At 39.6% G+C, this 19867-nt stretch overlaps 1 protein-coding gene across 2 annotated transcripts; it reads right to left on the reverse strand.

Moving 5' to 3' along the window:
• Nucleotides 1-7238: 7238 nt before the first annotated feature.
• Nucleotides 7239-19010, reverse strand: vezf1a (vascular endothelial zinc finger 1a). Of its 2 annotated transcripts, none has more exons than XM_029520177.1 (5): nt 18912-19010; nt 12172-12923; nt 8924-8993; nt 8636-8798; nt 7239-8215 (listed from the first exon to the last, which is right to left on the reverse strand). In XM_029520177.1, exons 1-5 carry the CDS (start codon nt 18942-18944, stop codon nt 7878-7880), a joined length of 1356 nt encoding a protein of 451 aa, XP_029376037.1. In that variant the 5' UTR covers nt 18945-19010; the 3' UTR covers nt 7239-7877. The 2 variants fall into 2 exon arrangements, with proteins under 2 accessions (XP_029376037.1, XP_029376036.1); XM_029520176.1 differs by having other exon boundaries at nt 7239-8245.
• Between the last annotated feature and the right edge of the window lie 857 nt (nt 19011-19867).

The raw sequence follows: 19867 nt of genomic DNA on the forward strand, positions 1-19867 counted from the left end.
TCTGTCAGCTGTTGGGAACATCATGGGGCGCGGTGCATTCTGGGAAATGATGTTCTATAGGTTACACACACACAAACGAACAACGCTACATCTCAAACCCACTCGTCAGTTCATGCGCGTGCTTGCACATGTACACGGACACAAAGGAACTAGCTTTGTTCAGTAACTTCACAACAATAACAATAACCCTAACCCTAACCCAATATTAATATTATTATTCATTATTGTGATTGTTATTATTAGCTACTATTTTTCTTTTCCCAGGTGACCCATTCCGACGCCTGCGTCACAATAACAGGAAACCTACAGGTGTATTTAAATCAACATTAATAATGGCTGCGTTCCATTTGGCTCCAGAATGGGCCCTTTTCATAATAAAGCCTGCATATGAATAATCCTATTTATCAAAGCGGAATCAATTCCATTTAGCTGCCCAGGGTCCTGCAGGGTGTTTGTGCACATTGATTCCCTTTCATACCACCCAACGGGGGACTTGAATAGAATCGAGCCATTAGTAGTAGTAATAGTAGTAGCCTGGAATACCTGTGCTTTCTATTACTATGATTAGGCTGAACAAGGTTTGACTCTGGTATGGTTTACTGGGACATTTAAATGGAGCACAGTCATTTTTATGCGTGTGTGTAGTCCTTTGTTCTATGTACCAGCTGCAACAAATCTAAATATCTGTCCTGTTTTGTGACACTAAAGCAGATTTGAAAAAGTGCTTTGAAGTCATAGTGTAGGATTTCATTAGGAGGGGGCACAGGAAGGAATTTGGGCCCCAGAATGCTTCTCTTTTTCCTGTACTTGAACATTGCAATTGTATAGGAGGGCTGACAATGCCAGAGCAGCTCTGGGCCCCAAGAATAATCACCACCTTTCACCTCACTCACAACACCACTGCAACACATAGTGCTCTGTGCAGAGAGAAAGAGATGCACCATAAGGCCAGCAGGGATTATATAAGGATTTTAGCAATGTGATTAATAGGCTGTGTGAAGTCAATACTAAGTGAGCCTCATAATTCGGATAGGAATATTTTAATGTACTATTTAATATTTATATAATAAATATTTTTCTGTGTATGCCATGCATTGTAAGACTGTGAGCAGTAGATGATGTGACTGAGGTGGTCCCACTGAAATGATCACTAACTCCTCTGTCTTAATTTTTGTGCACTGAAGGTCAACAGGGCAATAAGACAAAAATTAAGAAATAACTGCTTGCAATTTCACGACCAAGGTAGATTGTCTGTCCTCTTGCCAGGACAGTACATATCATATTTATGGGGGTGGGAGGAGTGTGCTGGTTTCCACAACCATTAAGCAACAGTACACATGGCTCATTGCTGCAATGAGGGTGTGATGTTCCTTCCTTTAATATACCCTGATTATACAATGGTATGTGAGTCACTTTTCATGGAGCCTTGTGTTCTTCCTCTCCATCTGTCTGTCTCTTGTTTGCTGATTGCAGAGGGAACTACATTGTATCTTAATACTAGGCAGACATTCACCAGTCCAAGGCAGCCTCGTATAGTGGCATATACGAATAAAGAAGTGCAGAAGTGCGAAACCAAACAAAGGAATTAAAAACCTCAGCCTGGGTGTTTCAGTATATCAGTTAGTCAACTTCTATTCAATTGAAACTAGCAACATGATTTCCTCACACTGTACAATCCGAAATCGTAAATCGTAAATCTGAAAGTAAAATAACATTGAATTAAAAGTTTATCTAACATTGCAACAGTGGAATGATACATACGCAAAGTCAGATTTCTGTCACTAACGTCTTGTTCTTTCAGTAAATGTAAAATCAGTCCTGGTGTATTAACAGCACAGATTTGATGATGACATGCCAGGTGGACACCATGCCAATTTCAGCTTGTCTTTGCTTCCAAAAATCAAGATGCAAGTGACAACAGTGGGATCAGATTGAAAGAAAGCTTTAGAGATATTTAGTGCTGGTAACACAAAATGGAATTACATAACAAAAGCTGAAATATCATACTTCAATCACATACAGTGCAAAAATACTACAAAAGTGAGGTGCTTGCTGTTATTTGCATGAAACAGAATGTTAAAAAACTACTGCCTATATGAAACAGAGCTGGATCTCTAAGAATATGAGCAAAGTAATAATTTAAATGGGTTCTTTCATACCATATGTCTGATTTATCATCTATTGCAGAAATGTACCACAATAACATTATCTTTGTGTCTCCTTAGCAAACATTCATTTGACAGCTGCCTGTTGTCTCTGCATGCAACGTGGGGACAACAGACACCATTATTCTCTCGAAAAAACCTAATCAAACATCATCTGTTTATGCAGTGTATTTCATGAAAAAGATTTCAGTACCTCAATATTTGTTCCTCCTCCCCTCTATGTTCTCTCTCTGCGATGCAGCTCCTTCCAAGAATTCATATTCTTCTAATATGATACATGAGGATTATTGACTTCTCATCAGCAATAAATAATGTGCATCATAGAACACAAACACGAGCAAACAAACACCCTGCAATAAGCATAAAAAGATGACGAGAACAATGTGTAGGTAGGCACTTGTCAACTTGCTGACAAGACTCAGCGCTGAGGACATGATCCTCTCCCAGCCTGATGGCCACTTAAGCTGTTTAAACTGTCGTACTATTGGACAACTGAGACACCACACCTACCACACAGCTCACAGCCTCAGATTAAATTAGACCTGCGGACAAACTGATCCCAGTGTCTTTGCTAGCCAGGATTTCCAGGAGCCAACCTTTCAGGCCTGGGGATGTTGGTCCCCAACAGGATGAAAGACTCTCAGCTGTCACGTTACAATCTGTCCATGAAGCCTTTTTACTGGTAGCAGCAGGCCTGGCTCAATGCACTGCAAGGACCCACCTTTTTGATGCAGGGCTATAGTCATTAGAACGCAAAGACATAACACATTTAGAAATGTGTGAACATGAAGTTGCGATGAAGCCAAGGCATGCGGTAAAACCCCCTACTATTGGGCGAGTCAGTGCTTTTTACTTAGAACTTTCTGGACTGTTCTCTGGGACGCCATTTATAAATTTTAAACCTGTTTGGGACCAGTCATCTGTTCCTTGGGTCCAAGTATCAGCTTAGCAGGACTTCAAATCACTGCTCTGCTGAGGCCATCCAACTATAGCTGTTGCTTCCTGAGCTTGTCCTGCTTCTGACATTCGCAGAGATGAAGGAACATCAGCTTCAAGTAAACCTCTCTAAGACCAAACTCCTAGTCACCAGTATGTCCCTTTATCACAATAACGATATGGAAAAAAAGCCTCTTGAGGCAGTCAGGTGATTGGGATATGGACATCACGTTGGTGGATAGACAGGGCAGCGATATTAAAACAGAAAGAGCGCCTACAGATGAGGTATGACCAAGGACAGGAAAGGTCCCACTTCATTATATAATGCAGTCACTCGTGATACAGTCCCACTGACTATACAAGTGTCTGGATACCTACAGTCTGGACAATACAAATTTGCTCTTAAAAGCGCTCTCTGTACACGCAAATAAAAACCCACAGATTTGTGGAGAACATGTTAGATGCATCTTCAACAAGAATGTAAGCCTTAAATGTCAACAGGCATGTCGGTATGAACTTCAAAACACCATGTAGTACACTGTAGTATAAACACTTTCGTGATGATCTACCCAGTTTATATCAAGAATCTTTGTCCATTTGATAAATATATGGTATTTAACTGACAAAACTAGTACATTATCTTTATCATTTTTAGGGAATGAATGCCTTGCCCATAGAAACAAAGCAACAAAGTTGTTTTTTTCCATGTTTCCATAGCTTTCATTGATAAATATATAAACTTCTTTATTTTACAGTTATATTCATTTCCTATTTGATATTATTGCATCAGTGTGAAAACAGGAAGCAGGACAGAGCAGGCCTCCTGTGAACTCTAGCTGAACTCTCCATCCCATAGAGTAGTGCAGGGCAGTCTTCCAAGTTTTACTATTTTTACTGAATACATGCAGCTGGAAAACAGCAATGAAGGCAACATGGGGGTCACAGAGGAGAAAGTGCTGGTGGCCTTCAGTTTTTCACTAGTAGGAGATATGTGCCGCATCCCTGGCCTTTTGAAAACATGGGATTACACTTAAATATACCCCCCCTCCCAAAAAAACAAAACAAAAAAAAAAAAAAAACAGCAAAGGCCAACATTAGCTTACTTCACCCATTATTATTATTATTTTATTACTTCAAAATAAGTCAGTCACTACAGGAGGAATCAGGTCTAAGAAAGAGGAAGATGCAACATTACCACACTTTGTGTTGAAATCTAGACAAATCTTTGGAGATTTGATTCAGCATTAATGATTCTTGCCCAAATTTAGGCAATCGCCTCTTTATATGTGATTCACCTCATAGTGTCATCTCACTTGTCTCAGTTGCTTCCCTGTGAATTAGGATAGAGATTATTGAAGACAAATAGGATTCAAACATTACCTTTGAGTTGGTTAACTGGCTGCTATCATGCAAACTGTATCATCATTACTGCAGGGTACTGCAAGATAATTTGCTGACACTGGGGGCCAGTTGTCTTATCCTTTACACGGGATCACAGTTGGAGATAAAACTCAAATGGTCTCAAATGACGGTGACTGGTGGAATATGCATAGATGCTGCCATCTGCTGGAATACCGTGTACTGCAAAAACAGAAAAATGCACAAATTGATTTGGATTGGAAACGGCTAATTTCAGCTGTTCTTAAAAGTTTATCAATAAGGTGGAACCTTACTGTGCCATGCTAATCTCCTGGAGCTGAATATGTCAACAGAAGATGGATTTCTGATGGATTTTGTGGTTAGCGGTGGTCAAGATGAATGATCTGTGACTCTGAATGTGGAATGATTGTGCCAGATGTTGGAGACCACAGACGCCCTTGGGGGATTTTCATGTGCCAGCTTGGTCAGAACAGACGAAGAATAGTTTGATTCAGAGCGGCTGAAAACAAATTGTCTGTGGGTGAGATCAGAGACGAATGTGTTGGCTTATTCAAGTGAACAGCCAGCACGAGCAGGTCTAATTTTAATGTGTGGCCTAGAACACCATTTGTATTTTAGGCCTGATTTTTATCCAACTGTGACCTCACAGACAAAAATCGACAAAATGAGCGTCACCTCATTGTGTCTGAACTTAATGTTTTTCCTAAGGGTGTTTAAATGTTATTAATGGTAATGTGTCCCTTTACAAAAGGCAGGATTTGGATTTGCCCTTGCAGTCAGCCACAACCACAATGGTGGAACAATTCCGATCCTTCGCGTCGGTGAGTGAAAAGCTTTTTACTGATCAGAACTCTAGGATTAGATAAGTGGCTCTGATTTCAGGGGTTAGGACTCAAGAGTCAAGAGATAAAGTGAAAGAGGCTTTGAAGTTCAGGACAGTATCTGTATTGGGTGAAAACACAACTGTTGCTTACAGAAATACTACTTATTCAAAGATTCACTGATATTCACTCACCTCAGGAAATCCACCAAATGTGAAGGGATTTTCCTCACACTCATTTGCAGTTTTACATGTGAAATTTGAAAAATCTCTGGTTAATATCAAACCTTACAACCTATAATTTCTCATTGAGGCTGGTTCTTATGTGGAAGGCAACTCACCTAAACTCATGCAATATTGGCACAATGTGTTCCAATAACATCAACTAATATTAGCTCAAATTTGATTGAGAAAAGTTAAGAGGTTACATTTTGATATTGCGGGAAATTTACTGGCTGGGTTTTCATAAAATATAGACCTCAGGTTCTAAACATTGTTGGAGTACTTAATACATAAAGACATTTGATAGTTTTCTTTTATTTAGACAACCCAAATAAAAGGCACATAACATTGCGCATGTTTATGTAATAATTTGACAAACATACATTTAAAAAAAATGTAGGAATGTTTGACCTTTCTGCTAATCAGAAAGCCTAGCCTCTCATATATACAAAATTACCATTGTTAATGTTCTAATACAAAAGATTTATAAAAAAGGTTATCTTATCTTTCACATCTATTGTAACTACCATATTCTTGGAACTAAAATAGTTTTGTACAAAGATATACATTCAACTGCTTTCACAAGGGTCCTGGAATTTCCAATTAACTTTTTTCTTAAAAGTAAGAGATGTTTAATCCCACAAGAAATATTCAGTTTATCACATTATTATTGTATCAAATTTGGCAAACAGGATATCATAGCGTATCTACGTAAAATGCATAAAAAAAAGAAACCCACAAATATTTTGTTTTAAAACAAAAACTTGGGAAAAATGACAAACATGCATATTGCATTTTCAGTAGAAACTGAAACAACTCAAAGAGCTGCAACACTGTCAAGATAACATGGCATTCATTAAAAAATTGTTGGTGTTCAACAGCTAGTGTTTGGGGTCATGCAACATCAATCTTGTCCCATTATTTTAATGGACACAAACTTGTATCATTAATCAACTCATCCAGATCTCTGCTGCATAAGAATGCAGCCGAAGACTGAAACATACGTTAAAAGGAAGAGTGAAGGTAGAGCATGTACTCCATTGTACAGGAAATGATCATTTAAATGGACGGCTATGTTTAAAATCAATTATTCTTGGACAAGTTGTCCCTCAGAGCCTGGTCAAATCTTTTAACACCACAATACCCAGTGATTTAAAAGGAGCCAAGTTCATGAGTAATGGGCGTTTCTGTGCAATTCCTGAGTGAATGGTCCTTAGTATCATCTTGGGGCTGTCACAGATTTAAAAAAAAAAAAAAAAGTATACAGAAAAGTCAGACAAAACTAATTAGTCACCATTATGATGACAGTAACAGCCTGAAAAAGCTTCACTACAAGGCCAGACCTTTCAATTTTCAGCCACTAGATGGCCCTCAAGTGTAACCAACACACTTAAGACTTCAATTTGATCTTTGATAATACTGCTGCTCACCTGTATGTAGGATAGGCTTTCAGTGCAAGACTCATTTAATTCTGACTTCACTTAACATTTAAAATAGACAAAAACAAACCATCCAATTGGAAAACAAAGAACAAATATTTCATAGTCAAGAGGACAATTTTGAGATATATCCACTTGAATGACCGAAGCAAAAATTAAACTTGCTGACGAGAAAAATACATTACTATGTCAACTGTACAAGTTAGTCACTGTACCTCAAGAGCATACTTACTATCTGAGAAGGGAAAAAAAAAAAAAAAAAAAAAAAAAAAAAAAAGCTATGCGTTGTGAAAAAATATTCTTCCATGCAAGTGGAAGCTGCTGTCCCTTTTACTAAACTCATTTCCTATAACATTAAATAGTGATTAGCAGGCTATAGTTAAAAAACAACATACAAAGTAACACCCAGAAGCTTTGGGAGAGAACTTGTAAAACATCAAAAACAGCAATTCATAGTTATTGCTCCAGTCCATTCCTCATCTCCCTTTTACAAAAGCACAGGTGTGTTTTCCTACAGTCCTCAAATGTGTTTGAGGAATCCTCAACTTTCATGATACAAATCACAGTTTCATCATTCTAATTGGCTACACTAAGTCTTACGGTTGTCCTGATTTCAAGATAAATCCTACTCAATTTCTACTTAAGTGTCCTGCATTTCATGCCAGCCACTTAACATTAGTTGGGGTGCAGCTGTGACTTGGGGAACTCCTACCGGCCACACAGCTCAGGTACATATTCACTTCAGGGTTTGGTGAAGTAAACAGTTGTTTGGGGTTTTCCAGGGTAGGGGCTGTGGGGGGGTACGGGTGGGCTTGAGGTGAAAATTTTGATGACACGAGTCTTTTGTTTCACTTCATTTTCCCTTTCTCTCTGACCAGTTCAATGCCCCCACTTCTCTCTAGCTCTCTCTCGTTTTTACCAGGGTGGAGAAGAAGGCAAGACTTGGGACAGAAAAGGCATGCTATCAACTGGCCTCATGGCGATGTTGAGTGGACCGGCTATATTCATGGGCATGGGGGTCGTTATTGCGACTGGGTGGGCAATATTCATGGGCGCCGTGGCAGGGATGTTGACGGAGGCAATGTTGACAGGCCCGGTGATGGTGACGGGATGCTGGAGGCTGACTGGAGATGTTATGTTGACTGTATTAGTGCTAATGTTCATTTGTGCAGCTATGGTGACAGGGTTGTTGTTGTTGGCGTTTCCCCGGTTCATCGCCGTGGTGATGGGTGCGGAAACAGTCACAGGTGTAGCTGAGGCAGAATTGCAGACATCGTTACCCTCTAGCAAAAACAAAAAGCAAACCAAACAAACAAAAAAATAATAATAAAAAAACAAAAAAACAAAAAACAAACAAAAAAAAAAAAAACACAAGACAGAGTATTTAACCTTTTTAAAAGTGGCTGATGGGTAGGATAAAAGTATAAGGTTTTAATGGAACTAAATTATACTTACTCTACTACAACCAGAATTAGACAGTTAACTGCTCAGGGACCAAATACTAGTTTAAGGTTTTAAAACGTGATCAAAAATAAAGAATTGCATACAGCTATAAAAACTGAAACAACTTGGGGTTCAGATAAGATACATGTCTTTAGGATGCAAATGAGTTGCAATGAAAGCTTTGTCTGGATTTGTGAAATAAGATAAAGTGTTATTGTTGTGACAGGTACCTTTGTTACAGGTGTTGAAGTTGGTTTGCCCGTGAGTCTTCAAATGGCTGGTGATGTAGGCTGCACTGAGCATCTTCCCACAGATGCTACAGGTGACCTTGCCTTCATGCCTGATCATGTGTGAACGGAGTCTGTCTTTGGTGGCGAATGCAGAGGTACAGGCCTGTGGCAGCACAGTAGTCCGAATCAAAGGTAAGAGGAGTGAAACAGCTATGACAATAATGATAATATTAATAATAATAATAATAATAATAACAGTTGTAGTAGGAAAGTGGACAGTAATCTTACCGTTACTTGACATTTAAATGGTCTCTCTGAGGAATGCACATGCTTCACATGGCAGCTCAAGTGGTCTGGCCTAGATTTACAAAAAAAGAAAGGGAAAGAAAATACAGCAACACCTTTATTTGGTGGGCTAAGTATGAGTCATATAATGTTAGGAACAATGCGTTGAGTTAATGTCACTTTCAGAGAAACTTACAACAACAGAACTGTTTGAGAGCTACAGATTCAGCTGAATTAGAAATTACGCCTATGTGAATCTTTCTATAAAATGCCTAGTCTTTGCAGAAGCATACTGATGTGCTCTGTTTGCTTTGATAATGAGGGAATGGACCCAAAAAAAAAAATCCCTAAAATTTCAGTCAACGGTCGTTAAGTCTCCATGATCAATCGTGCATAAGTTAGTGTGACCTACTTTCAAAGGTGCACCACAATGAAATGGTGACTTTCTTTTGTATGTTGTCTACTTGTTTTCAATTTATGAACTGACAACTAGGCATTACTTTTTACTGTGTTTACTTTCTACAATTCTTAACATTACTTGTGAATTATGAAGAGGTTGTCAATGAGTTTCCAGGATTTGGTTGATAGTTTCTGACAAATCCTAACTGAATTTGAACACCACATTTGAGGATTAGGAAGTGACTTTGTCGGCCACAACATTGATTTAACATGATTAATGGGATAGAGCAGTTCAACTACTGCATTTCTTAATACTGTGTTCTAAGATATGGGGCGTACACAAAAAACCCCTGCAGTGTATTTTACTGAACAAGCATGGCTGACAAAAAAAAGTCTCATATTTTTCTCACATATCTGGAGAGTTCACTGCATATTAGCGATTGGAACAACACAAGTTTGCCTCTTGACCTTTACGGTGAAATTCGTCTTGGCACCAAAGCTCCTCTATCAGCTTGTTAATTCTAGTAAAGCTGTGAGCTGAATCATGTTAGAAGTGCCATAATGGAGTGAGTAAGAGCTTCAATGCTGGCAGCTGCTCCTAAACCGGAAAGTTTCATGCTGTTGGATTTTTTCATTTTTTTTTTTCAACAAATGAGAAGAGTCAAGTAGAATGGTCTCAGTGGTGCCATGAACCGGAATCAAGTCTTTTTTTTCATGCCCCTGATGTGGGGAGCAGACTCCAGACAGCGACTGCCTACAGATCTGGCTAAGTGGCAGTGACTCAGTGCCCTGTTATTCAGCCCTCATTCTCACTTTCCAGTACGCTGATGAATCCCTGCCCCACGTCACAGCATTGGAGGCATGCCTGAAACTGCCATACACAGCACAGTGCTAGTGTTACAGCTTGGCCAGGGTACACTGCTGATATATTTATTTTGTCAAAGTTGTGTTGCAATACAGAGCTCTTACATCGTTAACAATATTCCTTTGCTCATGTGATGCCAATTCACATACGCCAGAGTTACCCTAACTTGAGAAATTATGGCTCCTTTAAAAATAAGGAACTATTTGGTAATACAATGGTTAGAGCACATGCCACATAAACGCAGCGCCCCAGGTTCGAATCTGAGTAGGGACCTATTCTGCATGCGCCCCCCCCCCCCCCCATTTCCTTCTCTGCTGATTACTAACTGAAATAAAGCCTTAAAGAAGACTAAATGGTCATTGTGCTGATACATTTAAATGGGTAGACATGATGAGACACTCCTTAAAACTAATTTTTTAAATTGTATAGGAAATGTATTGACCTGGACATTGAAATATGGTTCACTGAATTCCCAGGGGAAAGGGTCTGTGACATGCTGGCGGGAACCACAAAGTGACAAGTGACGCCTCCCCCTCCCTCCATACTTAACCACTGGTGTTCCTCCATGTGCAACTGTTTAAACATGTGGTTGGAATGGTGTGTGTGTGTGTGTGTGTGTGTGTGTGGTGGAGGGTCAATGCAAGTACAAATCTCAACTGCTTGGCACAACTATAAACATTAAAGCACTACTACTGGGAAGCTATACAGAGAGTGCATGACCATACTGTCATTGTTCTGTATGAAGTCATGGTGTGAGTGAAAAACCCAAACACTGCTGGTTAACAAGCAGAAAAAAAGAAGAAAATAGTCACTGCCCAAAGAAAAGCATGAACAACTGCAGACATGAAAGGCGTTAATTTTTAGAATATACAAGGTTAGACTTGCGTCCAACAAGCATGTTTTTATATGAAAGACAGCAAAAGCTAATTTGCAAGTACGAAGCTAAGAGACCCAAATGCTATGCTTGTTAGAATTTGTTTATCACCACACTGTTTTTAAATTCCATCCACACAAGTAAAGACTTCTTTCTTTGACCCTGGAATGCAACCATCAGTGGGCGAATAACTTTGTTTCAACTCCCGTAAGAACAAATTAGATCTCAAAGCATACTTCCTGCTTACAGTAGCCTGGTTACTTGTTAATTGAAAGCATATGAGGAAACTGGAGCAGCTGTGTAAAAAAATATTGCATTCTTTTGCCTTTATTTCCATTTTCAACAATTTAATATTAACTATTGTCACTCTGGTAGCCATTCTCTCTCTTTCAACAGGTGCAGCAGTGAGGACGCAACACCCAGCCGAGCCATGCTGGTGAAGACAACCACTTATATTTGAAGGCTTGTCTCAAGAGGCAGGTTGACTGAATTAGCTGGAGAAGTCTGATCTGAGAGGGAACATAACAACATATTCCACTACGTTCAGAGCTATATGAGGAGTGTTCAAAGACATCTGAAACGAGTAATGTAATCTCCCCATGAAATCTGTTGCCCAGCACTTAGCAGCCATCCATTGCTGTGGGTTTGCCACTCTGAATCCCTGTTGGTCTGGTAACATAATGAATGATAGGGTGGAAAAAACAGAGGAAAACTTCACATTAAAGACTAAAAGGGGAAAATAGATGTCAGGTATTCCAAACAAAAACTGATGAAGGTATTTAAGAGCTACTGAATATTTCCTTTGTATTTGCATATGGTGTTAACATTCTTACAACTATCACTTTAAAATCCAAATTTTTAAACAAGTGTCTTCCAGTTTCTTCCCATTTCAAATTACACACATTGTGTAATTAAAACCCATGATTTAAGTATCCCTTGATTTTATATTTAACTTTTTTCCTGTGTTATTTTATTATACAGCAGTAGTTGTTTTAATTGTGCCTTTATAAAACTGAATTGATTTGACAGTGCCAGGCTAAATGCTTTGGGCTGCTGAACTATTTCTTGGCCAGTTTCCATGCAAATCAATCCTCCAAAAAAGGTGTTCCTTACCTGGAAAAGCCTTTCCCACAGACAGAACATACATAGGGCTTGTGGACACCCCCGTCATGAGAGCGAACATGGTAGGTCATTCTGTCCTTCCTCTTAAAACGCTGCTGACAGATGGGGCATTCAAAAGGTTTCTCATCTGAATGGGAGAGCTTGTGGCGATTCAGGTGGTAGACATCACGAAATGCTTTGCCACACATCTCACACCCATGGTTTTTCTTGACAGGTTTGGGTGGCTTCTTGATGACATTTTGCTGTGGCACATTGCCCATTGCGGATGCTGTCATGATACTTGTGCCTGAGGAAACAGAGGTGGTTGCTGTAGAGAGGATGCCCGCTACTGTGGAGATGTAGGAAGGGTTGCCATTATTCTCTCGTGGCATGGTAGAAATCATGGGTACCATCGTTGGGGCTGTTTGAGCTGTCTTCTTTGGCCGCGACACCATCTTGATACCGGTGTGGCTGGACTCATGACGTCGCAAGTGGTAGCTGTCACGGAAGGCCTTGTTACAGTAGCCACAGATGAAAGGTGTTTTGCCTTTATGCTCCTTCTTTATCACAGGCACTGGTGGTCGTGCACCTCCACCGCTGGCCACATTATCTTTCAGGAGATCAGCAGCACTAGAAGGTGGTTTCTGTTCTATTTGGATGGGCAGGACAGGCTTCTGGTCAACCTGTTCAGCTCCAGCATTAAGAAGTGGCAGCAGGCTGTTCTGGGCCACCTGGTGCTGGTGGTGGAGGGCTTCATTGGCCTGCTGATGAAACAAACACACACACAGATAAATATGTGGTTGTGCCACAGCAAGTTCCAGGCATTTGTTGGTACGGTTACTATCACCTTTTAAGCACTACAACACCTATTTTCAATGAAGAATTTATGACAAGATTAAAATATACTTCCATAGTGGCAATTATGGTTTTAGATTAAAAGAAATTCTGCAATTTCTCCAACTTTCCAAAATCTATGTGAGAATCACCACAACACAGTAAATGTTAATGATAGCTGTGCCAGGTTTAGGCTCTGACAAGTCCACAAATACAACAAGGGTCAGATGCCACATAACAAAAGATATCTACTACATTTGTTAATGATGATGATGCAGCATGTCAGTGATGCTTTAGAATCCACATATACTAAACGAGGAATTATTGCACCGCAATGATCCTGATTCAACATGTGACGGTAAAGCAAGCATACCAAATTATAGGCATGGCAGAGTGTAGTTTACCTGCCAAAAAGGCTCTGACAAATACGCTGTAGATCAAGGATATGTTGAAGCCAAGTTGTGGGTCAAAAAAGGAGTGAGGTATACACACACTAGAGAAAAACAGGCTGCACTCAGAGAAACAAAAAAATCAGTGGCACAACCACTTGCTTGCCATTTGGCCTTCTACACTGTGTTTTGTTAGCTTCATGTCATTGCCCACTACTGCCACAACAGAAATTATATGAAATGACTGGGTGGAATTAGCAGCAGCAACAACCAGTTACTAAGTTAGGTTTCACTCATTTAAGTAATCGCACCTCCCAGCTAAAGAGGGCAGAGACAAATGGAACTGCTTGCCAAAGCTGTAACCTAAAACAAAATGCAATTTTCCAAGTAGGCAGCTGATTCAGTGCATTTTGTTTGGACATGTTTTTCATTGGGGAAGACACTTCTTGACAGCCAGCAGGAGCACTCAAAGTTCTGTGGAGTTGCAGGAAAAACAAAAAACTCAACACACTGCAGCACAGAAATAAAGTACTCCTGACAGCCTTGTACCCCCCCCCCCCCCCAAAAAAAAAGACAGACAGACAGACATGGTGCAAACTCAATCACTCCTATGCCAGCCTTCAAATTCAACATTTGACACCATAGCTACACCTCCAGCAAAAATAATTATGGCTCCTTTTGTAAGGAAGCTGCAAGCTATTTCTACCACTTTGTCAGTGTGAGATGTTCTAAGAGAAAACTAAATTTATATTTAGGTACACAGCTCAGACCCTTTCATGACCCAAGAACTATTCTGCCACACAAAATTAACAGAAATGCACGTAAATGGTATATCGCTGATTTCTATTCATTTTACAACATCAGTTAACGCTTCCTGGGGTAACTCTGTTGTCGGGTCTCTGCTTGATGCAGTAGTTGTTTCATATAATACCTAAACATGAACATTGTATCAGTTAATACCGTTCTTTAAGTAAATGGACACATCCACAGCAAAGTTGTCACCACAAGCAAGAAAAGGGCAAGGTGAAATACTTGACCTTTCCCTTTGAGGTTCAATCATCCATCGAAGAAGGCCAGCCAAGAAAGGACTTGCAAAGGAGGAGGCAGGGGATAGAAAAGAAAAATGAACCACACAATGTCCTCCTTATGCCATCTAGCCTATTGTGAAAGACACAAATCTGAGCAGTGATGCACTTGGGCCTCAGCAGGGGATCTTTGTATGCTCATCTTCATTGATTTGGCTCATCTATTCATGAGAAGGGGACATTGTTTATCCACACACTCTTTAGCTAAACTAGCCGTCATTCCCTCATAGGCAATCAGACCTGGGATCTCGTAGAAAACGCCACCAAGCCCACACATCCATTTGTCCAAGCACCTGCTCACACTTGCCACCTTCCAGGATTAGTCATCATCATGCCAATGCTAACCCGTCCACTGGTTCAACAAGGGTGGGGTTTGGGTAGGGGGGCTTTATGTTTGGGTTGGGGGGGGATACCAGCCGGGAACCCTCTTTGTGAAGCTTGTGAACAGCAGACATAGCCACTGCAGACAGCCTGGCCTCTATACAGAGGTGCAGGGCCTGTAAGCTGCTGTGCTTTCATGCAGCTCTGACCATTTTGACACAAATGTGCTCTGACAACTGGGACTGCTCCCTCATAAATAACATCAAAATGGAGGGAGTGGCCCGATGGCTCCACAGGCCACTGTAGACTTGAATTGTGCTCATAGTTGAGTCAGATTATGCACGATCTTTTGTTTCAGTCTACAGCTGCTTGCCGAAATTACAGTTTATGTAAAACAAGCAAAACATGATAACATTAAAGGGAAGCGAAGAGTTTTAAATTTATTGTTTTATTAAACATAGCAGTTTTCTGCTTTCAGAGTATACTACTTTGTTGTAGGCTGTTTTTCATTTGTTTATATGACTTGAAAACTTGACACAAATTCACATAAACTCTTAAGAAAAAAGAACTTTGTGGTGTATGTAATCTTATCATTTTTTCCCCCATAGCTTGCAATTATATGTTTTATAGTGTTGCTATGAATGATCAGAAAATGCTCACAGAATGCTTTAATTTTTTTTTCTCACCTGAGTTGGAGTGCATTATCAGATGACAATACCAGCTGTTTCGGACTACTACTCACCATCCCACCTGGGATGGTAGACGTATTATGCCTTAACATATGTATGGTAACAAGTATTTAGATCATTTTTTGGCTTTACAGCTATGATTCAATTGTATATGGACTTAAGAGTGACAGAAGCCCTCACATTACAAAAAGCCAAACACAGAAAGACAGAAAACACCTCTCTGCTGTAGTATTTGGATGGTAATGTTGAAAGCCAAACTTGAAATGATGATAAAGTTAAAATATCTTTTGACAATTACCTAAGAAGCTGATGCACTGGAATGAGTTTTTTTTTATTATTTTAAATGCACAACATGTGTACAACATGACATGATAGAAACGGTGACAGGCAAAACTATTTGCCTGAAAATGAACTTTTTACTCTTTAACAGCAAGTTAATGCTTAAGTCCATGGTGCTTTCACAGCACATTTTCTTTTTCAGACAAGTGAATAATTTTAAATACCTTGATTGTCTTGGTGAAGGCCTAATATTTGAGAATTTCCCAGTTTGGAATTAATAAAGTACATCTGTCTATAATAACAACCCACTGTAAGCTACTTCCAGAGCATGAAATGCTGCCTAAATTACTATTCGGGACAAGAAGTGAAAAATTCCAACAAATCAAACAGCCTGGTACTTTTTTCCACTTTGGAGTAGACATAGCTTCGTCATACCCCCCCATCCAAACAGCAAACAAGGTGATATCAAAATGTAATGGGACCTCTCTTCTGAAATGAAACTATAATTGCACCGAGCAAACGTCTCATATCAGAAATCAAATTTAAATACTTTTGGCCATCAGTTCATTTTATTAAAGAGACCTCCACCAGTAAATTAAGATGGCTTCCAAATACAATGTCCACCACCAACACACGGTCATGTCTTACAGAAGTTATTAATTTGAGCTGGTTAAGATTGTTTTTTTTTATACGATTTAAACACTTTTAGCACATTATGTCCTTGTGTTGAATGGCATTTATCAGTCAATCAGACATGTGGAAACTTGTCACCTAAGTGCTTTGACAAATTAGCCTCTGAAACAAACTTGCATCAAATCTTTGAACTGTTTGTTTTTGTGTTCTCCTATTATAATAAACGGTTCATCTCATACAGTTTCTGGCTCACATTGTAACTTAAATACTGGTGTATCACTGCTCATTCACAGCCATGCTGATTATCAACACAAAATAATGATAACAATAATAATAATAAAACCCAGGTCAACCAGATGTACCTATGGTAATATTGAAGCTCATTTGACAATATTATTTCAAACACCCAAAAAAGCTTCTAAATATATTTTAAAAAACAGTTTAATTTGTACTTATTTAGAAATTTTGACAAAAGTTATTTTCATGCAATAGATAACTAGAAAAAATCCCAAACTGCCGCATAGAAATTGAAAGTATCTGAATGAATTATTGGTCGCCACGTAAGTGCACACAGATTTACACGACACTGACATAGTAACAGTATGAGATACATAATACATGCAGGGCCTCTGGCTAGATGCCAGACACCGCACAACAAGCCATAAAGTCCATCTGTTTTTTTCATCAGGATGAAATAGAGCTTAAAGTTATGAGTTAACTCTACAACATCAGCACATCAAAATAGCGTGATGTGCTGGAAAACACAATGCGTCTCTAAAGCATACCAAAGTGTACCGTTCATACCGTTTTGAAATGAAGTTTTAACATTGGACTGTTAACAGTAAAAAAAAAAAAGCGATAGATTATAGTTCTCCAGCATGGGGTGTTCTCATTTTCCCTCCATCACTCTCTCAGCACCAGTTGCAAACATTTTCTTTACGTATTCACTGGATTGATCAGTGAAGAAGATTGCAAAACATCCAAAGTAGACACTGGCCTTAAACATCATCAGCTGGCAAGTTCAAGGAACTGAAGAATGGCACGGGAAAAAACATGAACTTTGCACTTGCATCAGATTCTTCAAGCAGAGTGAACTAATATGAAGCTTTATTCAAGTAATAATGTTAGCAGCCAGAAACCCTGTCCTAAACACTTTAGCATACAGAATGACACCTGAAAACAAACGACAAAGTACTTGTGAAGAATCCTGCAAAGTTCAGTGAAGTATTTTTTGTTTTCCTCCAATTTCAAGTTCCCCATCCTTACTAGAACACCCTGGGAATAACTTCATTCAAGCAAATCCCTTTCTAACTTAGAAATGTGACTGAAATGGTGGGAATTCGGTATGAAGGGAAATGTGTGGAATAAAAGCTGATAAATTAAACTATAAAACAAAGGGATCCCCCGAAAAAATGTATACTTTCAAATATGCCCTTTCCATTAAATGTATGGATCGCTCGCTTTCATGATCCCACCAGGCTCAATTCTTCTATGCTAAATCAGGCCATGTGAATAAAACATTTCATTCATGTGTAGGATGAATAGCCTTCCATCTTTGTACATACACTAAACGGTGGCAGATATCACTCTCAGCAGCAGCGCCCGCTTTCTGGCAGAAAATGGGTTTTCTAAATTGCGCAATGTCGTTGCTAATTTCAAATCTGCCTCTTCGTCGCTAGTGTTAGCTGATGATATGTGCATAGTTCACATTCCTTTCCACCGCGGTCACCGGAATAAATAGCTGCTTAATAAACAGAGCCTTGTCGCACACTACTTGTTCTACCAAGTCGTGCAACGTTAGTTTTGCAAGCTCATTACGGCAGCCTCGCCCAAATTAAGCTAAATTAGCTAGCGAGTTTGATGAGGGCAGCCTAAACATCGCTAGCCAACTTGGCTAGTTACTGTCGAACCGGCTGAGCCGAGCGGAAAGTTCACCGCCGACTTGCGAATCGTTGTTTGGAAATCTCAGCAGCTCACAACAAGTACACTCTTATTCAACCCACAATGGATCGGATCACTTTGCACCTAAATTATCGGCGAGATTAACCACGCTGCGATGAAAATGTTGGCAGACGTTACATCTCATTATCGAACAGCCTTCAGTCAGAGGAGGGGGGGGGGGGACAGGTCTGTCTCGATTGTAACGGTGCAGTGGCGTCTTCAGCGTTAACGTTACTTCAAATAATCTCGCATGTTTTGTTGGCTTCGACTTGGCAAACAAACTTAAAAATGTGCAATCTCTGTCGATATATCTCGCGTGCGCTCTCCGAAACATCGGCAAAATGTGCAAACAAGCCACGTTTTTCCACAACACTCGTTCAGAAGAATCGATTTTTTGTTCTAGCGTCATTCCCAAGCCTCACAGCTGGAAGCCTGGATTCATATACCATTGTTTTGCTTGGTTACTTGATCGTGGCATTACTCGTTTAAAAACTGCTTTTAGCGCGAACATAGCCAGCGCGAATGATGTTATGGGCTGTTTGGCGAGCTCCCCCAGTTTCCCTCCCAAAGAGTCAACTTACTTGAAAAAGAAACGTACTCCAGCTCGGCTCCATTTCCACACTTAGTAATTCTGTAGGAAACCTGGTAGAAGCCTACAACAAAGCAACCAAACATGGCAGCTGAAACAACTTCCGGTAACCTCACGGGCTGAACTACTCTGCATACTCTTTGGGGAAGTCGGGGTTAAATTTAGTTTGCGAAAAAGAAAAAGTGTAAAACTCCGTACAGCTAATGGAGCAGAGGGTTCTAAATATGGACTATTGGGTTAAAATAGCATCGAAAATACAGTTGGAAGAGATGGTTTTGATAGTTGTTTTCCCATAACGGAACTAAAGTGATGTAATTGGATTTCTTCCCACCCCCTTGGTGGATTTTGTTGGTTGATCCTGCGAGAGCATTAGTTAAAGTCGCCCACTGTCGCATGTGGCGGAGCATTGACTGTGTTTCAGCAACATTTATCTCCCTTTAAATAAGAAATGTTTTACATCGGAAAACGTTTCGCTTTGAATTTTAAACATTATTATTTATTCTTTCCTGTAATGAACTCTAGCTCAGTGGGCAAAAAACAAAACAAAACAAACAAAAAAAAAAAAAAAAAAAAAAAAACCGCGGCGGCCGCGGTGTATTTTCATTCATGGGCAGGGAATGAATGAAAACGTCAGAGCCCTTATATTGCGTGGACCAAAATAACACGCATTCAGCCTAACCCTCTGCGGTGAATGCACCACCTAAAATATATAAACTAAAACTCATTTGGGTGTCATAGTTTACAGGCTTATTTCCTGCAAATTTTTATATACATGCTAATCTGAGGTGATGTATGTGCCTAACCTCCTTCATTTTCAAGTGAAGATGGTGCCCAAGGGACCAATAAGTTTTTAATGTTGTTTACGAAATATTTATTGAGAACCCGAGGGGTAACAAAAATACATTATTTTTTAAAAATATGGTTTTAAGTGCAAAAAATTATACTTTT

The sequence above is a fragment of the Echeneis naucrates genome, chromosome 14, assembly GCF_900963305.1.
Source record: "Echeneis naucrates chromosome 14, fEcheNa1.1, whole genome shotgun sequence".
Classification (NCBI taxonomy): Eukaryota; Metazoa; Chordata; class Actinopteri; order Carangiformes; family Echeneidae; genus Echeneis; species Echeneis naucrates.

What these genes read in the sequence shown, in the direction of transcription:
- vezf1a (XM_029520176.1), bottom strand. Translation starts at nt 18,944, where the DNA reads ATGGAGCCGAGCTGGAGTACGTTTCTTTTTCAA. An exon ending in GGAGTACGTTTCTTTTTCAA is followed by an intron (nt 12,924 to 18,911) that starts GTAAGTTGACTC and finishes TTGTTTCATCAG; the next exon opens with CAGGCCAATGAAGCCCTCCA. An exon ending in CATTTAAATGTCAAGTAACG is followed by an intron (nt 8,799 to 8,923) that starts GTAAGATTACTG and finishes GTGCTGCCACAG; the next exon opens with GCCTGTACCTCTGCATTCGC.